Consider the following 27,930-nt stretch of genomic DNA (forward strand, 5'->3'; position numbering starts at 1 on the left):
AGATCGTTAACATGCGGCTGGTTAAGCTCATTAAAGGGTGAGCCGGTCAGGTCAGCAGCACAGGATTACACGCTGGCTTTGGATATTGACTCTACAGACCGCTGCTAATGACATTATATACACACACACACACACACACACACACACACACACACACACACACACACACACACACGGATTGGCATGGCAGGGGTGATGATAACTTCTTACAGCTCCTCTAGGCCAGGCAGCTGTTGCACCTTGCAGACATTTTTGGAGGACATGTGGGGAAGATGCGCGTTGTGAAAATTGCTGTACTAAATTTGCACATTAATGTAGAATCTGTCTGCTGATCAGTCTAGAACGCCTTCCAGCTTTTAGATATATCAGGACACATAAACAAGAAGTGTTTGAACCACACACACACACGCGCACGCACGCACACACACACAGTGAGCAGTTTAAGGAGATTGCACACACAGACACCCACACACACACACACAGATTGGGTCCGTGCAGGTCGCCGGGCCATAAGGCCACACACACTCGGTGCTTGAGCTAAGTGTTTTCCAGCACTTCTAAGAAGCTTTTCCTTACACCCCCACTAGCCCCGGACATGACCCCGACACACACACACACACACTCGCAGAGAGCCCGGGCCTCCTAAGTAGATCAGATGTTATGGATCTAAATAGCTGGGTGGTATGACCCTGCAAGATCAGAGGTGATTGTGTGAAAGAGTCGACTTACGCGGCGTTGAATAAGATTCTATTGGTGATTCTAGGCGGATAAAATGAGACCATATAAAAGATAAAGTACTGTTGTAAAAATGATTGGGAATCAAAATCGACCATGGAGTTTGCAGGAGTCGTTATAAAGTTTGCTTAGAAAGTTATCGAATTTAATCGATAAATACAGCAAGTCTGGAAACACTGCAATATGATTTGTCTGTAAAACTGTGCCAAGAAAGCTGCTAGCATAAAAAGTGAGGTGTGAGTGTGAGTGAGTGAGTATCAGTGTGTGTTTCAATACAATAGAACAGAGTAGAGTGATCCAGAATGTGTGAAGGGTTATGGACGCTTACATCACATTCACCTGTTCAGCATTCTACTAACCTGCACAGATAGGACAGAGCAGTTAGGGGTTCAGTGTCTTGCTCAACAACACTTGGAGAGACTCTTGGAGAGCCTGGAATCGAACCAGGAACCTTCCCATTCCTAGACGACCACTCTAAGCCAATGAGGCCAGAGAGAGAGAGAGAGAGAGAGTCTGACTGACTGACTACAAAGGAACTTTGTTTTGTAACAAGGAAAACACACATGCACAGATCTTTCACTGACCCGTCACCCGTACTTGCGTTGTGCAGGCTCACCGTGACGCAGCAGTGTTTTTAGCAAGACTTGGCCTGTGCGCGCGTGTGTGCTTTAAAAGATATGTGGCTACTTTGAAGCAAATGTGTGAAGTGGAAAAGCTCAGCAGGCTCACATTTCTCAATTTCTACAAGTTCAAGGGATGAGTACTCCACACACGATTGTTGTCCTAAATGCTCTTAATAGAATTGAGCTCATATTTAAAGATGGAACAGGAACCCAGGAGTGAAAATAATCATGTGAAAGTTGGGAAACTTTGGAAGTCAGTCTGACCACAATGCACCAATTTTACAGCTCATAAGCTCCTTGATCAATGTTCTGAAAAGTCTGGCAGCGACGCCTCCCTTGCGTCCAGGACGGCTGCTGTAGCACGCTGCGAGCGCCAGCTAAAACCAGATCGGCATCATCCCGCCGTGTCCAGTAGTTTCCGCTCGGAGGTGAAAACGCTGCCAAAGTTCTTGCTGTGATTTGATTTAGGAACTTAATTTCCTTCAGTTTCCTCACAGGGATCAAACATTTCATCTCCTCCTTCAGTTCCACCTTGTAGTTTATTACTGCTTGCTAAATGTTTGGGTTTATGTTTCTGACCGTAGGGAGCAGCCATAGAACATGCCACCTTACCGGTGAGTACCTGGGTTGCTGTGGTGACCGTGTGATTTGTTTAATTTATTTTTTGGCTGACCTCATTAACCCTTCAGCTTTGACCACATGTGTGACAACAAAGGAGTGATGCACGCTCGCATTAACCCGCGTGACTTTAGATTCACAACGATCACATATATTGTGTGCGGAGTGCTGTGCAACCAATGAGGCTTCATCAGACAGTACCTGATGTTTTTGTTTGAATAGTCTTTTAAGATGAACTCAGATGCTGCCGCGACATTTACCTGGCCCCTGCTGGTTAATTCAATTGCAGTAAAGACCTTTTGCCAGTGGATGGAGCCCTTAGACAGTATGTACACAAACTAGAGGACTTTGTTAGAGTGAAAGTAGTAGAAGAAGTCTGCCCAATCTCCATGACCATCTTTGGAGTTTGTTTCGTGAATTCCAGTCAAATATAGACTAGATGATGAAAAGATGTGGGATTTAAAAATGTGTTCCTCAGGCTTGGAAATGTCTTGGAAAGTGATGATATGGTAATGGAAAGTCATGGAAATCCTTGATACTGACAAGTTGACAAGTCAAACTATAACTAAGAATTAAATTGTTTAAGAAACCGACCAGTGAAGGTTGTTATATATATACTGTAAATATATATATATATATATATAGGGCACTGTTTTGCGATCATGATTGTGATGTAGCTAATGTTTGCTAGAGCAGAGCGAGAGATTATTGTTACGTGTTTCCCCAAGGTTACAAACTAATTTTTCTTAAGATCTCGATGGATTGTAGTCTTATTGTACGGTAATCAATATATTTACTGAAGCAAGATGAAACCAAAGTCCTCTCAAGATCAAACAAGTGATCTCGTCACCGTAGGAAAAAGATTTCAAATAAAGATACTGTGAATCACCTCTAGGCTCTTCAACACCGGCCAAACAAGTTTAGTTTACAATGACACTGTAGTTGTAGAGTTTGCTTTACTTATAACAACACAGTAAACTTATGAAAAAGTTGTGGATTTAGGAAGTGAAACTCTGTGTACTGAAGTAAGTTTACTTCAGTCCAGAAGGACATGTTGTACTTTCAGTCCACCACGTTTACCTGAAAGCTGCACCTGCCAGTATTAGTCGTGTGGTTGCAGGTTGAAAGGCTGTCAGGTGACCACTGTTAGCATTACATACTGTGTTTTTCCCGTCCGAGGGAATTCCTAAATCACACCAGGTTCCAGCTCGTACTTGTCCCATGTAAATGCAAGACAGCCCGCCTCTATGCTAAACCATCTCAAATGAGTTCACGGTTGTAAGAACAAATTTGTCAATGTCCTTTGAAAGTCATTTACTTGTAAGTTTCTGGTTAAACAGGAACTCGGACACTCTCAGATGTGGAACGCTTCCCCGCCAAAATATATGAAAACAATCCCAAGTTGTGTTTTTTTGAGTATTTGTTGCGAATTTGACGTACATTCCAGTTCAGTCTGATCGCCACAGCGTACATAAACAACCCGTCAGGTCCGATGGCGTTAGCTGCTCAGGCTAACCGAACCAGGCGGCTGGAAAATGGATGTTTACAGTGCTGTGTTTGCCCACACACAGTCAGATTATATATGTAACGTTTAGTTAAGAGAGTTGAAACATGATTGGTGGTTTCAGTTTGGAGCCAAATTTACCCTGAAATTCCCAAAAAAGGAACCTTTAGCTCCCGAGAATTGTCATTTTCATCCGTCTGCATTCCTCTCATCACTCCTCCTTGTCTTTCCTCCTCCCCCTTTCATTCCTCTTTCTTGGTCATCTTCCTCCCTCTCTGCCTGACCCCGTTCCTCTCCTCACCTCCTCCTCCTCTCTCCTTCCTGCTGTGTTTGTTCAGCCGTTAGCAGCTGAGTAGCTTTTAACGAGCTGTTTGATGAACGTGTCTCGTTAGCGAGATGGGGGGGGGGGGGGGGGGGGCGGCTAGACTTGGAGGTTTGGAAAATTTAGGAAGCAGAAAAGCAAGGAAGGATGGAAGATGGGCTGGATGAGTGGATTGAAGAGAGGTGCTCGTACCATCCTTGCCATTTTCCCCTCCACTCTTTTCTCATCCTCCTTTTGCCTTCATCTTTATCTACTCGTTCTTTCCTCTACCATCCCACCGTTTTTTGTCCTCCCTCTATCCTCCTGTCCTTTTTATTGCCTTTCTTTCATTCCTCAGGTGTTTGTTTCCTCTCCAATTCTTTACTTACTTCCCTCTATTGTCTCCTTCCTTCCTTCCTTCCTTCCTTCCTTCCTTCCTATCCTCCCCTCCCCTCTTTGTTCCTTCCTCTTTCCATCACTCCATTTTGTTCTTTGTCCTCCCTTTGTCCTCCTGTCCTTTTTATTGCCTTTCTTTTATTATTTGTCTTTCTTTCCTATATCGTTATTTCTTCACCTACTTCCCGCTATTGTCTTCCTCTTTTCCTTCCTTCCTTCCCTCGCCTCTTTGTTCCTTCTCTCCCTCCCTCCTGTGCGCCTCAGGCTAATTGTTCCCAGTTGTCCGTATTGAAATCTAAGACAACGCAACTGCTGTCAAATGGACGTGTGTGTGTGTGTGTGTGTGTGTGTGTGTGTGTGTGTGTGTGTGTGTGTGTGTGTGTGTGTGTGTGTGTGTGTGTGTGTGTGTGTGTGTGTGTGTGTGTGTCAGCCAGCCCAGGCTCAGGACATGTAAATAGAATTAGCCCATTTCACGCTCAATCACATCCCATGATAATTGACCCCTGAGGTTACGTCGACCCTGTGTGTGGGTTTGTGTGCATGTGTGTGTGTGTCAAGGGGTTCAGAGGCCAAGATCGTATTGGAGGATATCCGGCCAGCCGTAGGTGTGCGTCTCTTGAACATATGCGTTTGCACGTGTGCGCCGTGTGTTTAATTAGACTTTTCCTTTGAGGTGTGTCTGCCTGGTGAATGAACCATGCTCCAGACGCTACACATGCACAAACACACACACACACACACATACAATGGGGTCTTTCTCCTGTAGTTGGGTTTATTTTATAATATGAAGATGGATTTGATCGATGATAAAATGAAAAGTCCTGTGTTTTTGTTTGATTATAAAAAACTTTAAAAGAAAGTTTTTGCGTTGCATTGTGTAGCTTGATGGATCACCCAAAATGACACACGCCCACACACGCACACACTGCTGAGCTGTAAACTGTAAATACACAATGCAGTTACGATTGCACACAAATGCTCACACACATTAAAAACTAAACATTAAGCATAATTACTCAATTTAGTCTGTGTGTGTGTGTGTGTGTGTGTGTGTGCGCAGACTCATTGTGTGATTAATGAAGGTAATTAGATATGCAGAGCTGCAACGGAAGGGCTGGTGTTTATTGTTAATCACTTAAAGGTGCGAGTGTGAGTGTGTGAGCCAGTAGCTTACTAACACATCAAAGCTGTGTCAGACAGGCCTTTCTGTTGTGTTTACTTCCTGTTATTTTCTGTGCCCAAAGGGAGAGACGGACATGTTTGTTGATATCTCTGTTATATCCATTTATTTATGTATTGATCAAATCAAATATGTTTGTGAGACTCAAACTGAAGAAACTCTCTAACCTTTAAGAGATGAATGTGATGACATGATGACTCACAGATCTTTTGGTTGATGGATCAGGCGTCCCAAACAGCCCATCAGGCAGTCAGGCCCTTGTACCCTTTTTAATGATCCAATCACTTGTGTATTCACTTGTTGCTGTTAATTCTTTGATTCCTCCCTTTACCTCTCTCCCCCTCTCTCAGAATCATTTATTTCTTCCCCCTCACCTTTTCATCCGTTTGCTTCATTCTTTTGGAATGCAGACATAGAGGTCAAGATCAAGGCCACGGCTCGTCTCACATTATACACATGCAGACACACACGTGCACACACACACACACACACAAACATGTGTTTGGGTTTCTGTATTAATGCGTTGTCATGTACTTCCTCATCCGCTGCTTTTACTCTTATTATGCTACTTCATCATCCTGACTGCACCTAAGAAGCAGCACAGTTTATTTACTTAAATGTGTGTGTGTGTGTGTGTGTGTGTGTGTGTGTGTGTGTGTGTGTGTGTGTGTCTCCCCCTTTGTTCTGTAGTATATCAGTAAAGCCAAAATGTTTCTGCTCATGTTTTGATTTGTTGTGTTTTTGTCTTGTGTAAGTTTGGTCGAAATAAATCAAAAGAAGTGGTGACTTACTAAAAGCTGCTGCAAACGCGGTGCCACCTACACAAAAACACAGTTGAAAGCCACGTCTACCCTCTGACTAACAGCTGATTGACTGAAAGACGGAGCGATGAATGATCTGGGCTTTAACATTTTCTCTCTCTGTCTGTCCCTGTCTCTCTCTCTGCCCCCCCTCCCTCTCTTTCTTTCTGTCCCCGCACCTCGTCTCTCTCTCTCTCTCTCAGGGTAAGGTGGCTCAGACAGCCTGCATGTCGGCCTGTAAACACATCTCCACCTGCCTGCTGCAGCTCCTCCTGGACCCTGAGGTCAGGCAGATCTCCATGGGAGCCCTGCAGCAGCTCAACGCAGACGTCCACGAGTGCGAGAGTGAGTCTGCACTTTTTTTCATCTTCAACAAATTCACACATTCATCATTTATACCGTTGGCTGTTTCCCCTCCATCCCTTTCCTTTCATGTCCATCATTTGTCTCCATTTCCTTTCTCATCCTCAGCCATTCTTCCTCCCTTCATTTCCTCCCCACCTCCACACACACACACACACACACACACACACAAACATATCCACGAGCGAAAGACTCTGTAATTGAGCGTGTTAAGCAGAGACAGAAGTCGGGGTTTGCCCAGGCACACTTTGCCTTTAAAACCACAGGGGGCGCTATAAAACAACCAATGCCACAACCCAGGGGGAAGCATGTGGTGTAAGCAAAGTCTTTCATATTTCACGTCTTTCTTTCCTTGTCCCTTATTCTTTATCCCTTTTCCTCTGTCAGTCTCTCCTTACCCTTCACCTATCCAACTTCCTTCCCTCCTTCTTCTTCTCTACATTCTCTTCTCCTCCCCATCCTTCTTTTCTTTCTCTTTTCATCCCTCTCCCCCTCCCCCTCTTGCATTTGCCCTCCCCAAGAGACACAAAAAGAGGTAGAGTGAAGGAATCAAAGGAAGGAGGGGAAAAGAGTGTGAGGAGTCGTTGGCGCTGGCTTTTCAAGATCAAGGCTCTTACATTCGTTTGTGTGTGTGTGTGACGTGATGCGCAGTGACATGCGTGCAGTACAGTGGTGGGGTTAGGAGGTCACAGAGCTATGTTGTCGGGGGCAGAGGAAACAAAACACGGACGACGAAGGGGAAGATACAAAAAGCAGTGGTTGACAGATATGGATGTGGAGAAGAAAAAGCAAAGGAGATAAATAGAAAGATTTGATGGAGGAAGGGTAAGAAAGAGGACAAGAACAAGTGTGAAATACAATTTTTAGGGAGTAGAATTGGGTAGAAATAAATGAAAGGAGGCAGAAAGCAAAGGGAATCGAGCGCTTTTATTTGACGGAAGAGGATAACTAGCCGAACCGATGGATTCACGTGGGTTACAAGTAAGAGTGAAAAATGGCGAGAGCGCATAAAAGAGAAGGAAGGGCAGCTGTGGAAGACGGAACGAACAACGTAAACATGAAGAGAAGTAAAGAAAGAGATGGAGCGATGAAAATGTGTGTGAAAAAAGGTTGGAGGTGTTTCAGAATGCTGAGTGTGGGTTATTATGAAAGTGTTAAAATGGAGGAAAGGGGGTACGGGGAGAAAGAGGGGCGAGTGACAAAAGGGGACGTGAAAGTGGGATGAAAAGAAGGAGGTGCGAAATTAAAAAAATGAAAAGCATGAGCGGACAAGAAAGAATGAAAAGGGCAGAAGAAAAAAGCAGAATACAAGGATGAGAGGAGGGATTAAAGGAACATCAATGGAGAGACTGAAAGGAGGAGGAAGTGAGGGAGAGCAGAAGAAAGAAGGATTAGAGATTAAATAAAAAGAGGGATTTCAGGATCGGGACTGATGAAAAGAAAGGGAGGTGCAGATGAAATGAAAAAGATTACCGGCGAAGAAGTGAAAGAAGCCGGGGGGGGGGGGGGGTTTAAAAACAAGAGGGTGAAATGGAGGTAAAAGAGGGGAGTGAAGAGAGTAGACATGGTAGAGCAACGTGATGCAGCAGATAAGGGAAGGTATAGAGAGAAAGGTAGACTTGGGAAGGAGAGAGAGAGAGAGAGAAGCACACTTGGAGAGAGGGAGGTAGACTTGTAGAGGGAGGAAGAATGAGTGAGACAGGTTTGGAGAGAGGGAGGTCGACTTGTAGAGGGAGGAAGAATCCGAGAGTGAGACACATTTGGAGAGAGGGAGGTAGACCTGGAGAGAGGGAGGTAGACTTGGAGAATGAGGAAGAGGAACAGATAAAGAAGGGAGGTTTGGGTGCTGATAGCTGTGTGTATGTGTCTGTGTGTGGCTCCCAGGGGTCAGTGAAGATGGCAGGCGTGTAATCTGTGCCCTACAGTGTGTGTGAGGTTTGTCCTGAGGTGAAAGAGATTAGCTACAGGCCTTTTCCTCCTCCACTCTCTCGCCACTCCGCCGCTCTCCTCCTTTCTCTCATTCCCTCGCTCAAAATACCAGTCAGCTTGTTTACGGGGGCCAACCGACGCCAAGACCCCAGCTCACACTCCGTATGACCCCGACAGACACACACACAAACACACACACACACACGCGCACACGCAGGCATCACCCTGGGTTCAAAATCCAACAGTCCTCAACTGTCTCAGACATGCAGGCGAAGCCCAAGACAAACACACACAGACACACACTCGCACACACATTTGCACTCTTTCAAACCCACAAACACAACAAATCTGTCTCTCACAAGCACACACACATTGTCGCCTTGCAACACACACACACACACACACATCAAGGCCCAGCAACATGACTCTAACACCCTGTCCTCCTCCTCCTCCCCCCCATGCTGTCATTTGTCTGCCAATCTATCCTGATGCATAGCGAATCCGACCAGGTCTTTTATTATTCCGTTTCTCTCTCTCCCCCTCCCCCCCCCCCCCCTTCTCTCCTCCTCCTCCTCCTCTCTTCCCTCTCTCCGGGGGCGGTGGGGGGGCGGGTTTGTATTTTCCCACAGGTTTTGCCAGAGCCGGCCCGGTCGCAGGCTTCCAGGGTGACACGTTGCTTCTGGCCTTCAGTGACTTGAGACAAGTAGGTCTTTGTCTCCTTCGTGGTCCTCTCTCTCCTCCGTTCTGTTTTTTTTTTCCTCTCCTCCACTATCTTTTTTTTTTTTTTTTTTTACCCACGTCCTTTTCATCCTTCCTCTATCCTCCCTTCCCATCCCCCACTCATTCTCCTCGTTCACATTTGGTTTTCTGATTTGTTTTGAGGTGTTTACATGAAGCTACCCTCCACCTCACTTCCTTCTCAACGTTTCCTTAATCTTTGTGTTCCTTCGTAGATTGTTCAATTATTTCCTCCTGTTTTACCTCTTCTATTCTTTCTTCCCCTCCTTTGTCTCCAACCCCCGAAACATCTAGACTTGACCTCGAGTTTTTTTCCGTGTAAAATTATCCCCAAGCAATCATAAACTAATGTGAAAAATTCTTAAAAATGCAGCAACAAAATAAAACAGACACAAATTAATGAAGTCGACAGGTGAAAGCACTGATTGATTGATTGATTTAAAGTGACACTATTCAGGTTTTCATATTCTTCATTTACATTGTCAAAACTTTGCCCTTAAGGCTCCGTTTGCTGGCTGTCACACGGATGTTTTGGCAGGTAAATTCACATTGTTACATGTTGACATCATAGCATCACAGACGCAGAGAAACCCAGCAAAACCAGTTCTGACACACAGTTTTAAACACAAACTTCACAAGATAAAATAATTAGACATAGATACTTTATCCTTAATTGTCATTATTTGCATGCTGAAAGCTCTGGACCCCTTTATGAGACCTTGGGGGTCACTTTGAGTCTCCTGGACCTGATATTGAGAAACGTTGGTTGGTTGTTTACTGGGCTTCCTGGGAAAAAATGGACCAGAACCAGTGAGAGGAGGGACAGAACTGGACGGCAGGCTGAGAATCTGGGAGGCTGGGCGGAGTGAGTGACTGAGTGAGTGTTTGCGAGTGTTTGTGCGCACGCGCATGTGTGGGTACATTTGTGTGTCTTGGTGTCTTACGTGTGTGTTTGTTTGTGTGTCTTTGACTGCTTGAGTTTTTGCGGAGTTTACTGTGTGAAAGCGTGTGTTTCCTGTGTGGGTTTGTTGCCGATCTTGAGTGTGTGTAAGGCTGAGCGCTGTGCATGTGTGTGTGTGTGTGTGTGTGTGTGTGTGTTCTATCGCTGCGAAACAGGGCGGAGAGGGAGCGAAGGTTTGTGTGTCCGCTTGCCCGTCCACGATGTGCGCACGCGCTTGTGTTTGTGTGCAAGCACTTGTGTTTGTCATCGCCGTTGTTGAGTGTGTGAAAGTGGGTGGAAAGTGTGTGTCTGTATTTTTTGTGTGTGTGTGTGTGTGTGTGTGTGACAGCGGATGACGGATGGGCCGGCAGGACGGAGCAGGGGACGATGAATGAGGTGACAGACAGAGACGGATAGCCCTTTATCCCTCCGTCACAATCCCTCTTTCTCTCTCCCTCTCTTCTCTTTCTCCGCCTGTCGGGATGATGCAGTGCCTCTTGTTCTCTGGCTTGGAGGAGGAGAAGGAAGGGGGGAAGATGGGGAGAAAGAAAAGAAAAAAATTGCATTCATCCGGCATCAATGTTTACTTCAGCTCCCCCCTGATCTTCCCCCCGTGACGCCCCCCAGCGCTCGCTTCGTCCTCCTCTTCCTCCATCTCATCTCCTCCTTTCTCGCCTTTCGTCTTCTCCCACTGCTTCTCCTCCTCCTTTCGCTCCCTCTCTCTTTCCCTCCCTAAACCCCCCTACCTTCTATTTGGGCTTTCTTTAGCTGATCAGAATCGGTTGACTCCATTGCTCCCTCGCTCCTTTTGGAGTCATTCACCGCGCTTGCTCCTTTATTTCTTTTTTCTCTATCATCCTTTTGTTTTTTATCTATTCTTATCCTATCAAAAGAGCCCCCCCTCCCCCGTCATACCAAATATCTGTGTACACATCTGCATCTTTGTGTGTCTGTGTGGGTGTCCGTGTGTGTGTGTGTTAGAGGTCAGCTTTGTTGTGTGTTTGCAGCGCGCTTGTGATTTCATAAATACTCATAAACTTGTGTGTATTCATGGTTCGGGGGTACATGTGTGTTTGTGCCACCGTCATTGTGTGTGTGTCTGTGAGCGTGCGCGTGTGTGACCCGGCAGTGAATGGCCGATAAATCACGCTGACGGGGGCGTTTGTTGTGGGGACGGGTCTCGGCGTTCTGGAAGGTTCCGGGGTCCTGGGACAGGGCCGAGACGGGAGTTCCCTCAGAACACACACACACGCACACACACAGAGTTAGATGGACACACACAGGGCACACAGGAGGATGTTTAAGGATCCTTTCACCGATTTGTTATTGCTTGTAATGTCATTACACTTCATGTCTGTTACCATGGGAAACTGTAAGCTGCGCGAAAATTAAATTCACTGTTATTGATTTTAAAAACTGTAGAATTCATAACTGTGAAGCTTTGGAAACTGAAAAACGTAAACACTGCTCCACTGTACTCATTCATAAAGGCGCCTGAGTCGTGAGTAGCCGTAGCCGTAGCTGTAAACGTGAATCTGTTGCTGAAGCGCGTGTTAAAGTTAATCGCATACAGCACAACGAGGACTCATGGGCTCGACTAGAGTAAGGCTCCGCCCACTGAGGTCCAATCAGGATCTGGGCCGCATCCAGATGATGTAAGCGGCCATCGTGCCCGTCGTGGTTTATCTCCACGCCACGTATCCTCAGTCTAGGGAAACATCTTCAAGCTGAGCCGCGTGTTTGTCAGCACGCTGCAGCATTTTCACGTTTATATGCCAAACTGGTTTAAGAACGTTCTAGAAAAACGCTGATTAACCGTAACAAGCTTATCTCTGCTGTCAGCAGCTTTCTCCTGTTCGCCGCAATTGCTCAATAATTTGGTGTGTGTGTGTTAGTGTGTGTGTGTGTGTGTGTGTGTGTGTGTGTGTGTGTGTGTGTGTGTGTGAGCGCTCCCAAGGCTGCCCCTTTTCCACAGATCATATCAATCCTCCTATATTTAGAACATTCAGAAGTCTGTGGTTACTTCAAACCTTTGGCTGGCCCTGTGTGTGTGTGTGTGTGTGTTTGTGCATGTGTGTGTTTTGTGGTGTGGCGTCCCCCCAGAAAACCGCTTGCAACAGTAGAGTTCCACTCATCCCCTTCTCCACTCCTTCATATGCCAGGCATGCATTCTTCCACCTTCAGCCGTGTGTGTGTGTGTGTGTGTGTGTGTGTATGCGTGCGTGCGCGCGCGTGTGTGTGTGCGCTCTGTCATTGATTGGTCCCGGTTTCATTCCTTTGGTTGACCACAGACAGTGAAATTCCATCCATTCATCTATCTCTTTTGCTTTCTTTTTTGGACGTCATCTCCATTCTCCTCCTCCTCCCTCTCCCCTCACACACTCACGTTTATTGAACTTTAACTTCTTTGCGTCTCTGTCTTCTCTACCTTCTCCTCCATTTTTCCTCTTGTTCTCATTCATTCCTCCTCTTCTCTTGGATGGTTTTCCCCCCCAACTGTTCCACAATCTTCCTCTTTCATTTTTGCTCAATTTTGAACCTCTCTTCCACTTAACGCTCCACATACTTTTGCTTTCAATCCGTCTGCCCTCTCTGTCTGGCGCTTGGTGTGTGTGTGTGCGTGCACGTCCAGCATTACTTCACAAAGCTTCCCTCGCCAAAAGCAACATGTCACTGCATGACAACAGCTCGCCTCAAAGTGTGTGTGTGTGCGTGTGTGCGTGTGTGCGTGTGCGTGTGTGTGTGTGTGTGTGTGTGTGTGTGTGTGTGTGTGTGTGTGTGTGTGTGTGTGTGTGTGTGTGTGTGTGTGTGTGTGTGTGTGTGTGTGTGTGTGTGTGTGTGTGTGTGTGTGTGTGTGTGTGTGTGTGTGTGAAAAGATTGACCGGCGTAGCAACTAGCGATTATCCAGTGACAGGACAGCAGATTCTTCCTCTCTGCCTGGCCTGAGTGTGTGTGTGTGTGTGTGTGTGTGTAGGTAATAGACAGGCTATGGGATGAGATGAGGCCCAGTGGGAGAGCAAACCTCCATCTCACCTCCTCGTAACCCAGACTAACGAGGCTGCGAGAAGGAGGAGAGGGGCAGAGAGGGGAGAGATGGTTGGATAAAGGAGTGGAGACGGGTGAAGGAGAGGGAGGTATGGAGCCACACCTCCACCAAACACACTTAATTCCACCTTTAAAACTCCCTCTTTATCAGTTCTCCCGCTTTCCAGTTTCAGCCCAAATTGCTTTAAGGATAAAGAAGCCAAAATGGCGACAGAACAGGAAACTGTAAGTGAAGTCGGAAAATCTGCGGTTATTTCTATAATAATAACAGGGAACCATTGATGAGTTGCATTGAGAGGAGCCAATGGAGGAGCTCTCAGGCATTCCGGGTAAGATCCACAGCGCGTCACATTCCGTGGGACACATTCCTTGAAGGCCGCGTCCTTTGTGCTCCTCAGTGGGCTCGGCCTCCCGACTCCCAACGCGTCATTGAAGAACATTGAAACTCCCGTTGAAACATTTGGAAGTTTAACAGGCGCTCATATCAAGCACACACATCGACATAAACATTGAAATCCTCTTAAGTCATTTGTCTTCTTTGTTGCGTTCGAGAAATAATACAAATTTTGGGTTTGGTTTGATCGCGACATTGACATTAGGCGTCTGGAAATGAAAACCGTCCTATTAAATGAGACACAGCTGCGGAATTCTGGAGGCTCTCCAAGTTTGTGCTCGTCTGGACTTATCTTTGGATCTCCCAGGAAGCAGCTGAAGGACATGGCGAGGGACATCTCTGGCTACGTTGCTTGACCTGCCGCCGCTACGTCTCAGACCTGGAAAATCCGTGTGTCTTCAGCTTTCCGCGAGACAATGTCTGTCCCTCCTCGTCTTCAGATTCTTCCTGTGTGTCTGCGCTCGTCGGGGCTCGCTTCCCCCGCGCGTCGCCGTCGCTTCTCAAGAAAAACAACTTCCACGGAGCGAAGCGATCCGTCACGGCAAACAGGAAGCCTTCACTCACTCTTTATTGTTGGAGCCGAGTGTTTTCATATCGCCGCGCGCATTACTTAGCGCGCTTGCTTCCCCCTCAAGTCGCCCGACACCAACAGGAAGGAACAAGGAAACAATTGCTCAAATTACGATCTCACAGTTTATTGTTAGTTGAGTTTGGTTCATGTAGTTCAGCTTGGCTCGCTCTCTCAATTTCCTCCTCCTAGTGCTTTGTGTACACAGTATTATTTATTGTGTAGACCTCAGTATATTTACACATGTTGGACAGGTAATAAGTTACTTGACTATGTTTGGGAGAATCAGGCATTCAAAATACAATAAGGACTACTAAAATACCTTCGATATCCAAGTTAAACTTAGTAAGTCCAGCTGCAAGGCGCTTCAACCGCTGCCTAATTGAGAGGATTCTTTTTCATTTGTCAAGGATTCTTGGCGAGTATACCTGCAGTTTTGGGACGGAGAGCAACGGCGTGAGGAAAGATGGGATGAAGGGAGGAGACGGAGACGTGTGGAAATGGGACAAAAACAAGGGAGGGGGTCTGAGAGGAGGGCAGGCAGAGGTGAGGAGGAGGAGGACAGGAAGTGATAGACGGGGTCGGAGAACGAGGAGGAGACGGAGCGCTGCTACTGTCGCATTCCTAAGTCCTGTGGTCACGTTGGGACAGCTGGTGTGTGTGTATGTGTGCAAGAGAGAGAGAGAGACAGGTCGGGTTCGGGGACTGCTGACGAGATTTGGGATGAACCTTTCAACTCGGGGCAGATGTGGAAAGGCGAAAATGCGAGATCGTAACGGAAAGATGCAAACGAAGGGAACTCGTACGACGAATAGGACAGAGGAGCTGGGGTGGGGGCGGGGGGGGGGGGGAGTGTGAGCGACAGAGCGGATGAATGAGTGCAAAGAAAGATGACAGGAGATGGAAAACTTGGAAAGCGGAGGGAACGAGATGCTGGATGAAGAAGCGGACGAGCGCTCTGGCCAGTTTTTGAACGGAGGGGGGAAAAAAGACATGAATGCATGAATATGTGGACAGAGGCGAGCAGAAAGCGAGGGATAGAGCGTGAAAGAGTGCAGTCAGGTGAAAGTGATACGGACGTACAGGGTGGTCTCTCTCGCGCTCTCTCTTCCCCCCCCTCTCTCTCACTCTCCTCGGGAGGCTGACACTTCCCTTCATCCGATTGACCGCTCGCAGAAGGGGGGATGAATGGGCCGAGCAGAGAGGGGTGAAAGAGCGGGATGAGAGGAGAAGAAAGAGCGCGAGAGGAGGATGAGCAGCAGACGGACATCTAAATGCTCACCCCGCCGATCTATTGGGACACACACACACAGAGAGAAAGAATGCGAGTTGGTACAAAGTACAACAAAGTGGACCAACAAAATGTAGTAACTCCCCTTTCGCGAAGACGCACACACACAGACACACACAGAGACAGTTTTAAATGCGTCATTGTGTTGGATGCCCACATTAGGATTATGCATTTGACGGCCTTTGCCCGCACACAGACACTAAAATCTCTCTCTCTCTCTCCCTCCCTCCCTCCCTCCCTCCCTCCCTCCCTCCCCTCCCTCATATCTCACCTGTCATACAGCTTTTATTTCGATACACACTTGACCGCTTGTACATGATGATGTGGTCAGTGGTCCTGCTGAGGTCACTGTTCCAAGAAAGTCAACGTGTGTATGCATGCATTCAGTGCACGAGTGAAATACTCCAGTGTGTGTATGTGTGTTTTGTGTGTCTTGGCCCTTGTCTCAACTTCCTGTCCTGTCTGTGGCCGGCCAACTTATCGGCGTGACAACAGGTCAAGCGGTGGTCACAGCAACAGAGCCACCGAGTGACCTGATTGGACAGGGTGGGAGTGGCCGGTCGGTGCTTCCGACTCATGGTCAACTAGCGGTCAGTGTAGCAGGGGAGGGGGAGGGGGGGCAAAAACACACGCGTGTGCAAACGCCTCCCACACATTAAAAAATAGGTTTGACTTATTCAATCACAGAAATAGAAAAAGTTGCACGTACACACACACACTCTTACACTTTCTTACATATCCCCACATACTGTATGCATTAAAACCACCACAATGTCAGTCATATATATGTAACTGCACACACACACACAGGCACACACACACATGACCATGTGGTGACCTGGTCAGGTCATTGTTCTGCGTTATCAGTCTTGACCTCTCCGTCAGTCTCCCCGATACAACCTGCATCTACATCTACACCCCTTCCTGTGTGTGTGTGTGTGTGTGTGCGCGCGTGTGTGTGTGTGTGAGAGAGAGAAACTGCGGTCATTCCATGGTCAAACCAAAGAGACCCCATAAACAGTTCTCACCTTTCAACTGTTTCCTGTTTGGGGTTGTTGGGAACAGACGGAGGGAGACATCTTTCATTTCAGGCTGTTGTGAAAGCTTTGAGCTTTTGGTTTTCTGTTGCAGTTGAATATTTGTTTGCAGAACGTGATGAGGAAAGAATATGAAACCTTATGCGTGTGTGTTCATGTCAGTTATGGCCTTTTTTTCGCTTACCTTTTGTATAGTTTCATAAGAAAAGTTTGACCCCTCCCCCCAAAATGAATAAAGTAATAAACAACTGTTCCTCTATTGCTAATTGAACAGGCTTATTTAAAAATGAATGAATCCGTTTTGATATTTAAACACTACCTGAATCCAGATAGACTGCAGAAAAATGGAATGTGTGTCGATGAAAATTAGTAAATGCCCAAATCAACACCATCTAATGATTAAGTTCAATCCAATGATATCTGTCTAAATAAACATGATAATATCCATTTTGCTGTAAATACAGTTTTGAAAAATTAAATAATCCAAAGGCAGAAAGAACTTTAGATGTCTTCAGGTTAAAGTTTGTTGTTAAAGTGATGAAGGAAGTTTGAGCTCTGGAGGCGAAGTTGCAGTGAGTAAAGTTGTTAGAACCCAAAGTGAACTCTGTTTAACGGGTCGTGCGTTTAACAGTGAGCGTACCCGCCGCGACCTCTGGACAAAGTGCTCGCGTCTAAATTGTGCCGGGAGCTAAACGCCGGCGTGTTTTCCAGCTCTGTTTGTTTTGGACTCTTCCGTCTTTATTTGCTCTATCAGCGTACAGTGCAGCTCCCAGCAGGCCCCTCTGACTTCAGCCTGCACTCGTTTATCGTCTCCCTGTTACTCACTCGCTCCTTCTTCCTCCTCCGTAACGTCGAGTTACCCTCCGCCTGACCTCCCTCACTCTCTCCTTCCCCTTTTCTCCTGCAGTCTTGTAATATTTTTCCAATCATTCTTTTTGACTTTTCTCCCTTCTCTCTCATTTTACCTCTCGGGCTCTCTCTCTTTCTCTCTCTCTCTCTCTCTCTCTCTGCACCACTATGTCTCTCGCTCTCCCCTTCTCCGTCTGTGCAGTGTCTAATTGACAGCAGAGACCCCTGGTTGAACCGGCAGCGCGCGTCTCTCGTCTTTTGTTTCTCTCTCTTTTTTCTCTCTTTCCACGCTCGTTCCGTTTTAGGCCCTCTCACTTTTTTAGGAGGTCGCGCAACTTCTGTCACCACTGTCGAAAGAGCGAGCGAGGGAGGATGGAAAAGAGAGAGAGAGCAAAGTGAGACGGACCAAGGAGGAGAGAGTGAAAAGGAGTATGTAAATAACAAGGGGAGTTCAGTCACTTTCTACATTTAACAGGGTTGTGCTGTCAAAGTGACCTAAATTAAAGGCAACTTTGGTTTCTGGGTTCTAGAATTTACCATAATATCTTCCATTTACCCACATTTGGCTTTACAGTAGGGGGTGGGGGGTGGGGAACCATCACAACAGCCCTCGATAGGAAAAAGCTTCCCCACCCCTGCAGTAGATGATGCTTAGTCATGATCTGTAATTATCTGTAGCTCACTTATTGTATTACCCAGATGTGCACGTCTCCTTATGTAAGCGTTTGTTCTGTTACTGGTTGGAATGATGATATCGCAGGATGGGAATTCATGATAGAAACCGCATGTATGGCAAGCATCCGTTCTGCTGATGTGCTCTTGAGCAACACACTCACGCCCCCCTGCCAGCACCAGTGGTGGGGTTTGTGCGTCTCTACCTTTCCTTAGCCGTCCGCCCGCCGTGATGAATGAAGCAGAGTATGTACATTTACGCAGCAACGTACAGGACTCAGTGTTGCGTTGCGGTTCCTGGCGTCGCCGCGCTGCGGTCGTAGGAACGAGGCCACAGGCAGACGCACGGGAGACACAAGCTTTTCATTTGATTTTGGCTGCCGCACCACCAAAAAAAACCGAGTTTCCCCCGTTGTGAAGCGATGTGGAGCATTCCATTCATAGCTCAGATGGAGAGATTCTGTTCAGCCGCTCAGCGCAAGTGTGTGTGTATGTGTGTTTGTGTGTGATGTGGACGTGCGCGCTGATGTGTGCCCCGTTTCAGAAGATGTGTGTTTTGCAGCAGATGTTAGGCAGAGAATAAAAACGTGTGTGAGATCATAGTGGATGAGTGTGTGACGTGACTGTCTGTTCACATCAGGCTCAGTCAGATTGGCTCAGGGTCAAAATTTCAGTTTCGGGTTCCGTGATGAAGAATGGCACGATAAGACGGTCGGCGTTTGAGAATGTCAGGTTTGCCTTCTGATGGAGTTTGTTTAAAAACTTCAGATCGGTTTGACGCGATTGAAGCTCTATGGAGGACCAGCGAGTGTGGAGAGTGCCGGTAGCTGCGTAACATCACACCAGATAACCCCTGAGGAATGACCTTTAACCTTTTGCTTTCAGAGGTCAAGAGCACACCCGGGGTTAAGTGTTAAATCCCTAGGCCCCCTCAGGTCAACGGTGAGCTTCTGTTGAGATCTGAGCTGTTTGGAAACGCTCTGTCCTGCTCTGATGGGATGTTCCTGATGCAAGCCGATTGATCTATTTGCAATAGAATCAATCTCACAGCAACATATTTATTGACCAGCTTGTTGAATTCACATATATACAATAAGGTAGGAGTGTGGTTGTCCTGCTCCTCTGTGACCTTTGTCCCAGTGAACCGTGGCTGACCGCCCTGACTTTGACGGGCATGTGTCAAAAGAATGTCTTGGGCTCCCCCCCCCTCCCCCCCACTGCGATAAGAAAACACTTTTGCTCTTCTCTGTGACCTTTCAACCCTTCAATCTGGGCAGGGAGAAAAGGAGGGAGGGATGTAAGCAAAGTGAGCCAGGATGGAGATTGCGGGAGGGAGGGATGACAGACGAGTGCTGTTTGTGTTCAGAGAGAGGGAGAGAGGAAAGGACGGGACAGGAGGGAGGAGTGGAGGAGGATGCTCTTCCCTTTTCTTTACCTGTCAGAGGGAATGAATGGAAGCACGGATGGGTGAGGATGAAAAGAGCGCTTGGCTTGATTGACAGGTGTCGGTGTGGCTCCTCTGCTCTCCGCGTGACCTTCGAATGTCAAACTCGCACAGATTCGGGCACGGAGTGAAGGGACGAAGGGTCGCTTGACTGACGACGATGGACAGGTAGAAAACCAGGCTTTTACTTTGAAAAGGTTCAGAAGAGGTGAAAGGTCGGCACATAAACGTCAGTCATTTCTGTAAAGTGCAGGCGAGAGTGACGGAGGGGTGATTGATGGGTGACGGATGGTTGGAAGAGAGAATGTGCTCAGGAGACAGACAGGTGCCGAGCTGGTCCAAACCACTTTCCCTGCTTTTAGTGACCTTTGACCTATCGCCTGTAAACGTTCACGAGTGAGTCGGGGGAGGAGCGGCTGGATAAGGAGGAGATAATAGGATCGATAAGTTACTTAAAAGTCCATCTTGATGAGAACTTTCCTTTCGTATTAGGGTCGGAAATGTTACATAATCGCAACAGCCGCATGTGTGTGTGTGTGTGTGTGTGTGTGTGTGTGTACACGTAGTATAAACATGATGAATTCTGGGTGACCCTGTCTTTTGGCCATTATGACGGGAACACAGCAATTCCCCAACGTTCCCAAACAAATAAATCTTGCCCACAGCCGGAATAACCATTAACAACTCGGCTAAACACACAGAGGAGAGGGGGAGGAAGATGGGGGAGGAAGATGAGGGAGGAGAGGAGAGGAGAGGAGAGCAAGAACCGACAGGCCAGTGGGGATGAAGAGAGGAGAGAGGGAGGAGGAGAGGATAAGGAAAGAGAAGTTAAAGGACAAAAATGGATAGAATGGTGTAAGAGTGAAAGAAAAGGAAGGTGAATAGAGCGCAGAGAGAGACGGAGAGAGAGACGGAGAGAGAGAGGGAGAGTGAATGAGGAGACAGGAGCGATAGCGCGGGGAGAAAAGCGAAAAATGAGGCAAAATAAACAAGAAATCTGTTGCTAACGCGTCACTTTGTTTTTCTCATCGTCCCAGAGAAGAATAAGAGGAAGCAATCAGTGAGTGTGTGTGTGTGTGAGAGAGAGAGAGGGAGAGTGAGTGAGGAGACAGGAGCGATAGCGCGGGGAGGTCATGGTGAGGTGAGAGAGGGGGAGCGAGACAGAGAGAGAAGTTCAGCGAGAGGTGAAGAGAGACGGAGAGAGACATGCCGTTTTCAGTGTGTGTGTGCGCACAGGGTGAATCGGGGGTCAGGTGTGTGTGTGTGTGAGAGAGAGAGATCCACCGCTGCCAGCAGGACCTGCTGGCTTGCGTGTGGCTCATTTTTTGGAGGCCCCCCCCCCCCCCCCCCCCCTGTACTTTCTTTTTCCTTTTTTCTCTCTCTGTTCCATTTTCATCACTCTTATCTTCCTCCCCTCCCCTCCTGTCCTCCCTTCTTGTTGCACTTCTCCTACTGTTTTTACCCTCCTCTCCCTCCCTCCATCCCTCCATCCATCCAAAGTTTACCTACTGACCTGAAGTTCACCCAAAACTGCCTGCACTCCACCTCCTCCTCTCTTCTCCTCTCTCCTTTCCTTTATCCTTCTCGTCGCCTGCTCTCTTCATCCCTCTTTCCTCCTGCGGTCTTTCTCATCTGATCGTTTGGTTCAAGTGTGAGAGGGGGTGAGAAGAGAGAGAGAAGAAGAAGATGGAGTGAGTGAGAGCGCGCGAGCGTGGGGGAGAAGGCGAGGTGGGCGAGAGAGGGTGACAGACGGGCAAGGGGAGAGAGAGGGGGTGCAGGAGGGCGAGAGAGAGAAAGAGAGGGGGCGAGAGATGTACAGATCGTGATTCCAGAGTAAAGACAGTGATCGCATTTTAGAAAATCTCATGAACTTCAGCTGACATCTTGTGCGTGTGTGTGTGAAGGTGTGGCAGATAAAGAGGAAGTGTTTGTCATTTGTTGCTGTCATCACACACACACACATACACACACTGTATCTGTGCCCAATTATCGGACTGATTTGTGTAAATAACCCAGCAGATGTTTATGCGTGTTTACATGTGATTGGTGTGTTTGTTTGTACGTGTTGCTGCATGTTGATATGGGAGGATTAGCAGGTCAACCTCCGGCCACTCAAAGGTGAACTCAGGGACAGAGAGAGAGAGAGAGAGAGAGAGAGAGAAAGAGAAAGACGAACGCACGCACGCACGCAGAGTGAATGAGAGGAGGGAGGGAGGTGAGGGAGGGACAGAGGAAAGAGCAGGAAGTCCACGGCAACCATTCGTCTTTGCTCTCTCAGCTCGCGTCCCAAGGCCAGAATCACAGGAAGTGGCGGTTTTGCCAATAACTCCTCGTAAATATCAGAGGCACTTCCTGTTTTCATCCATCTCACTAAATGCCACGGTGACATCATAACGTTTCCATCATTAAACCGCTGTGTGTGTGTGGAAGCGATTGAAACATTGTAACCGTGAACGACCAATTGGAAAAATGTCTAGACTTGGATCGTCCCAATGACTCTAAATTGGAAGGAGAAGGGAAAGGTTGAGTCCCTTGCTCAAGGGCTGGGTGGGGAAACCTCACCGGCCTCACGTCTCATCTGTGTTTGCTACACGTCGATGTCGTCTGAACTAGAAGAACTCGTAAATGTTGAAGTCAAAGAAGGTAACATTGTATTGGCTCTCTTCTCCTGCGAGTGTGGAAAACAAACAATCATAAAACACCTCTTCTTCTGTTGCTCTAAACATCGTAGATAATCGGTTATTTCAAACACAGAGGGGAAATCCCCTCTCTCTCTCCCTCTCTCCCTCTCTCTCCCTCTCTCCTTCCACCTCACCTGATGGCGCGCTTCCATTACTCGTCCATCCCTGCTCGCTCTCGTCTGTCCGTCTCTGCTTGCCCTTCCTGTCGCCTCGTGCGCCCTTCCTCTCCTCACTGCTCTCCATTTTTCTCCATCTGTGCCGCTTTTCCTTCCCTCTCTCTCTCTCTCTCTCTCTCCCCCACATGTGGTTTTGCTCTTCATCCCTCTGTAGTCCTTCCCTGCCTCTCCTCCTCCTCCTGCTCTTTCTCTCATCCCTCTCTCACATATGGTTTCTCTCTCTAGATCTGTGTGTGTTTGGTGTTACCCAGAGTTCACTGGGGCTCCCTGCATGTATGTGTGTGTGTATGTGTGCTGTGCGGACGGCGATGGCGAGGAAGAAAAAAAGTGTGTACGTCTGCTTAAGGGAATGCCTGCCAGGGTGTGTGTGAGAGAGAAAGTGCGTGTGTGTTTGTGTGCGAGAGAGAGAGAGAGAGAGTGTGTGTGTTTGTGTTTGAATACAGCAGGGCAGCAGCAGGTTACGCAACAGTTGAAAGTGTGTGTGACATTAAGAGGAAAACACTGCTGTCCTCTTTGATTCTGAACAAAATAAAGATCTCTCTCTCTCTCCCCTGCTTCGCTCTCTCTCCCTCCCTCCCTCCCTCCCTTCCTCCCTCTCTCCCTCCCTCTCTCCCTCCCTCCCTCCCTTCCTCCCTTCCTCCCTCCCTTCCTCCCTCCCTTCCTCCCTCTCTCTAGCTGCTGGAGCTCTTCACTCAGTGGGATTGGTCCACGTACCTGGCAGACTACGGCCGGCCCTCCTGTAAATACCTGAGGGTGAACCCCCACACGGCGCTGGTCCTGCTGGAGAAGTGGGTCGTCATTCACACATTCATGCCTTCCTTCATTCATCCATCCACACTCCTGTTTCTCCCTCACTCTTTCTGTCTCCTCTTTGATTGGTCCTTTTCCCTCTCTTTTTGACAGGTTAACTAAGCCGTGAGTACCGCGTGTGTGTGTGTGTGAAGGGGGGGGGGGGGGGCGGCATGTTCAGATATTACTGAGATTCCAGAGCGGACTGAAGTGTGTGTTTGTGATGGAGATAATATTCAATCTCTGTGACCCTTACGCATAGATTTCCTTAACCTGTCACGACTCCTCGCGAATTAACAAACGCACGCTTGGTGTTATCGCCATGGAAATAACACAGGTGGCAGTGAACGATTAGATGATGTCACATTGTGGCGTTACACGTATCCTTAGTGATCACCGCCATCATCATAGGTGCCGTTCTCCAGACAGTGATCATAAACACACACACACACACACACACACACAAATGAAATGTATCTGATTGTGGTGGAAGAAGTAATTACCTCATTTTCTTTTCACTTTGTTGTTCCGTGGTAATAAATACTAGAAAGTAAAATACTAAGTATGTGTTCAACTTTACACAAAGTAAAAGTGCTTTTAAGGAAAAAGAAGAGCGAAAAGAGAAATGATAACCTGATGATAACACAAATATCAGTAATATCCATGGAAGTATTACTGAGTATTTATTAGTGGTACTCCGTATTCCCTTCAGACTCAGAGCTCCACAGGGCCCAGGCCTGCTGGTCTCTGTGGCCCCAGGAGGAAGCACCCTGCTGGGCTCAGTCTAGTCCGCTGGGCCCCTTAACTCCCTGGAGGTCCATAGCAGTCCACTGTTCTGTGACACACACACACACACACACACACACACACACACACACACACACACACACACACACATTGAACTTTGAACTTTGAACGTTGAACTCATTCTTTAGTCTGAGCCTCAGTTTGTGTGTGAGTGTGTTGGTGTGTATTTCCTGAATGCATCACATGAAGTACTCACTGCACTTTGGTGTGATGGGAGTGGGGCTGATTTTTTCGTCCTCCTTATTTTCCTGTCCCTCTCCACTTTCTTCCTCTTCGTCCTCTCCTCACATCACCCTCTCTGCTTCCGCTCCGTCGCTCCTCTTCCCGCTCTGTGCACTCTTCCTCATTGTCTCTGTCTCTCCGTCTCTCCCTCTCCAGGATGAGGGAGACGGGAAGGAAGAACAACGTCTTCGCCCAGTTCAGGAAGACGGACAGGGACAGACAGAAACTCATCGACACCGTTGTCAAACAGCTACGCAACCTCATCGCACAGCACCACTCGTAGAGGGAGCCGCCTGATTGGCCAGCAAGCTCACTTCCGGCATCCCATTGGCTAAAAAAAAGTCTACAAAAAACGCAATTCTCCTTGGTTGATCTATGCACGCTAACATTGGACTCTGACTAACAACAACAAACACATTAACCATGCAAAACAAGTTTTAAGAGGGAAACATCTCTGCGGCGAGCTCATTGGATTTCAGACTCTCTGCAATCTGATTGGCTAATCTGCTCGTCCTGTCATATGCTATCTTCGACTGCTATCTGATTGGTAATCACTTCCATCTGAGACATCTCATTGTTTGCTTTTATATCCTCAACCTGCCGATTGCTAAGTAGTTTAGGCTGTTCCATGGACGCCCTCTTCCAAACTCGCGGCCACACCCCTGAATCTAAACCTTGTGATCTAATTGGTTGAAGCCGAGGAAGTGAACAACCTGAAGTCCTCTCCTGGTTTCTCCTTTGAGCTGCAGTGTTGCTGTCCGAATTTGTCAGCATTCTTATTATTGTCGTGTGTAATTGTAGCATTGCAGGGGGGGGTTAGATTTGAGTGGGAATGTTTCAGTCAATTCCAGTGGGAATGCTGCGCAAAATTTGTCCCTTTTTCCATGTTCCTGCTCACCTCTATGGTTTCCTCTCCTGTCTTCCGCCCTGCAGCACAATGACTTTTAGCCAATAGTCGATCGTCGCCGCGGTCATCTCATCGTCTTCCGATTCAGGTTGCCAGCCGCTGCACCGCAGCCAGAAAGCACTGAAAACAACAGGGCGGCTCTGGGGGGGAAAAGGGAGATGAAGGTAGCTGATTAAATGAATGTTACCCCAGCGGGAGGGTTTCAGCCCAACATGGCATCCCATCCCCCCTCCCGCTACAACCTGTTAACACTTGAATGAACAACACTGCTCAGATCTGGCAACCTTCTCCCCTCTCCTGATGCCTGATCTTAAATTAGGCGAGCATAGAAATCTCGAAGTGAGTCTTACAGAGGGGGGGTTTTGCCCTAATCTGGCAACCGCTACAACCTGTAAAGTGATTAATTTTCCTTTTATTTGGCTGGATGTGCCAGTTAGAACGACTAATATGTATAGAACCATTGTACTAATGCCAAGCACACACACCTTAATGTCTTCCATAATTTATGCCAAGCTCTGCAAGAGTGTGCGCAGGATTTTTGTGGATTTACGTGCGTGTTTGCGCGCCCGTGGATTACAAATGTTTTTATTTAGGTGAAGCACAGCACTAAATTACATATATGAGATTATTATTCTGACTAATATGGGAATCTACTCGCTTTATGTTACTTTTTTTACGTTACTTATTTCTTGGACTCGGGTGCAATAAAAGCAGCTGTGTGTGTGTGTGTGTGTGTGTGATTGTGTGTGATTGGTGTGTGTGTGTGTGTGTGTGTGTGTGTGTGTGTGTGTGTGTGTGTGTGTGTGTGTGTGTGTGTGTGTGTGTGTGTGTGGTCCTGCCGCTTTGTAAAGGGATTAAAGCTGTCAGAAAGGGAATTGCAGTCTTCCATTCGCTGGAGGAGGAAACACTATCGACGTGTTTGATTTCTGTGTGTGCGTTTGTGTACACTTGTTCATTTTGCGTGTGTGCGTGCGCGCGTGTGTGTGAGTGTTACCATCCATCCCCAGCTGTGTATCATTGTGGGTGTTTGTAAGGGATCGGGGCCGTCGTTACTGAATGTGCCTTTGCTGTGTTTTCTCTCCTGCCAATTAAGCAACAGTCGCCACTGTGTTTGGACGCCACGGCGACGCACATCCCCTTGTTCCCCTTAAGCGACTTCATACCGGCCTTATTCTACGCATTGTGTCTGTCGTATAATAGACGGTGTTCTCAGCGGTCTTCCAAGGTCTCTGCATCTTTCCTGGTCGTCTCGCTGGCTGCCATCTCTGTTCACACCGTCGAGTAGAACGGTGTGTCGTTTTTTAAGGTGGAATTTGAGTTCAGCCGTCACGTATTCAATCCTACGCAATCCAATATTGGAGTAGCACCGCTCGTCTAGCATCCAAACGGACTCATTTGGACATATGTCAGTGTTCCGCTCATGGGCGCATTACAAGTTATTACTACTTAAGGGATTCAAACCGGCGACTCTGTACGCGTTGTTGGGCGTCCTCTCGTTGCAGCCGGTGTCGCTGCTGTGTTTTATGTTGTAAGTAGAAATGTTGGCGACTATTAAACCACTAACGAACCAAACAAAGTCACTCACTAATAAAGCTGCAGCAGACAAAATGTCAAATAAAAAATAAAAGAGTTGAAAATGTTTTGGTCTCTGCTGTTGATTATTGGCCATTCCTGTTACCATGGAGATGTGATCTCAGCTGTGGCTCAGTTTTCAGTATTTTTTTATTTGGTGTGCATTTACTAAAGTAATGATTCTGTGTTCATGTACTACCACTGATTGAAGCAAATCTTTACAGATATATGAAATGTCATTTTTACAAAAGTATCCTGCTTATTACTTCAACTTTTATTTTATTATTAATTTATTGTTTATTGTATTAGTAATGTCTGGTTCTAATTTTCTAAACGTGATGACAGCTGTCAAAGGTAAAACTCATCCTCTGTCTGTCATCTCAGTGACCTTTGACCTCTCTGACAGCAGGAGCTTCTGGTGTGAGGGACGTGATTAACAAGGTGTGTGTGTGAGGGAGAGAGTGTGTGTGTGTGTAGGGGGGGGGAGCAGCGGAGCGCTTTGCCTCTTTCCTTTTTCTTTCCTTTGGTTCTTTCTCCTCTGTTCAAGCTTGGACTTCCTCAACAGCCTCCACCTTCCATCTGGGAAAGGCAGAGGAAACGTGGATGGACCCTGTGATCTGCTCTGGTCACTCCTCACTTGTTGCTGCTGCTGCTTCTTTTTTGCTGCCCGGTTTGTCTCCCGTCATTGGTTCTCGCCTCCAGCAGGAAAATGAAGAATTATGTTTCTTGAGAACGCCACAACCAAACGAGTGCAGAGGAAGACTTTTAGATTAACGCTTGTACATGACACCAAAGGAAATTATTACCCTAACAAACTGGGAAAATTGGTGTGAGTGTCTGTGTGTGTGTGTGTGTCCCTCTTTATTGGGTATAGTCACGCAACTCCAGTGTGAGCGAACACATTGGTTGCCTTGCCGTGTTTTGGTGAGTGCTACAAGATGTGTTACAGTGTGATAACAGATTGTGAGTGCGAGTGTATGTGAGTGTGTGTGATCTGTTTCTTTTCACACTTTGCCAGACCACATGAATGTGAGACACGCCGCTGTCAGAGGAGTAATAATGAAATGAAATACACACACACGCTCACACGCCAATAAAACAAATCTGCTCGTTTCCTTCGCTGTCTTTTGTCTTTTTCTCTCTTTTTTTTGCCAGACGTGAGCGGCTGGGAGCCACACACACACACACACACACAGTATTTATGAGCGACTGTGTTAAACCTTCTGAAGCTGCTCATGTTTTTGGTGTGATTGACTCTCTCTGGTTTTATTCCAGCCACTTCAGATTCTGCCATGACCTGCTGAGGTTAAAGGTCGTCCAAGGTCGACCCAGGTTTACGAGAGGTCAGT

The 27,930-nt window shown here is 47.3% G+C and overlaps 1 protein-coding gene across 1 annotated transcript in view; it reads left to right on the forward strand.

Annotated features, from left to right (window-relative positions):
* Window positions 1-26,648, forward strand: part of exoc6b (exocyst complex component 6B) — a 46,077-nt gene extending 19,429 nt beyond the window's left edge. The window contains 4 exon segments of the mRNA XM_076171612.1: window positions 6,361-6,502; window positions 9,079-9,152; window positions 22,960-23,072; window positions 24,259-26,648. Of these exon segments, the coding sequence (XP_076027727.1) occupies window positions 6,361-6,502; window positions 9,079-9,152; window positions 22,960-23,072; window positions 24,259-24,385 (456 nt within the window). The 3' untranslated portion in view covers window positions 24,386-26,648.
* Window positions 26,649-27,930: the final 1,282 nt, after the last annotated feature.

This window comes from Genypterus blacodes, unplaced genomic scaffold (assembly GCF_046128005.1).
Source record: "Genypterus blacodes isolate CSIRO-AG114 ecotype Tasmania unplaced genomic scaffold, CSIRO-AGI_Gbla_v1 ptg000260l_1, whole genome shotgun sequence".
In the NCBI taxonomy this organism is placed as follows: Eukaryota; Metazoa; Chordata; class Actinopteri; order Ophidiiformes; family Ophidiidae; genus Genypterus; species Genypterus blacodes.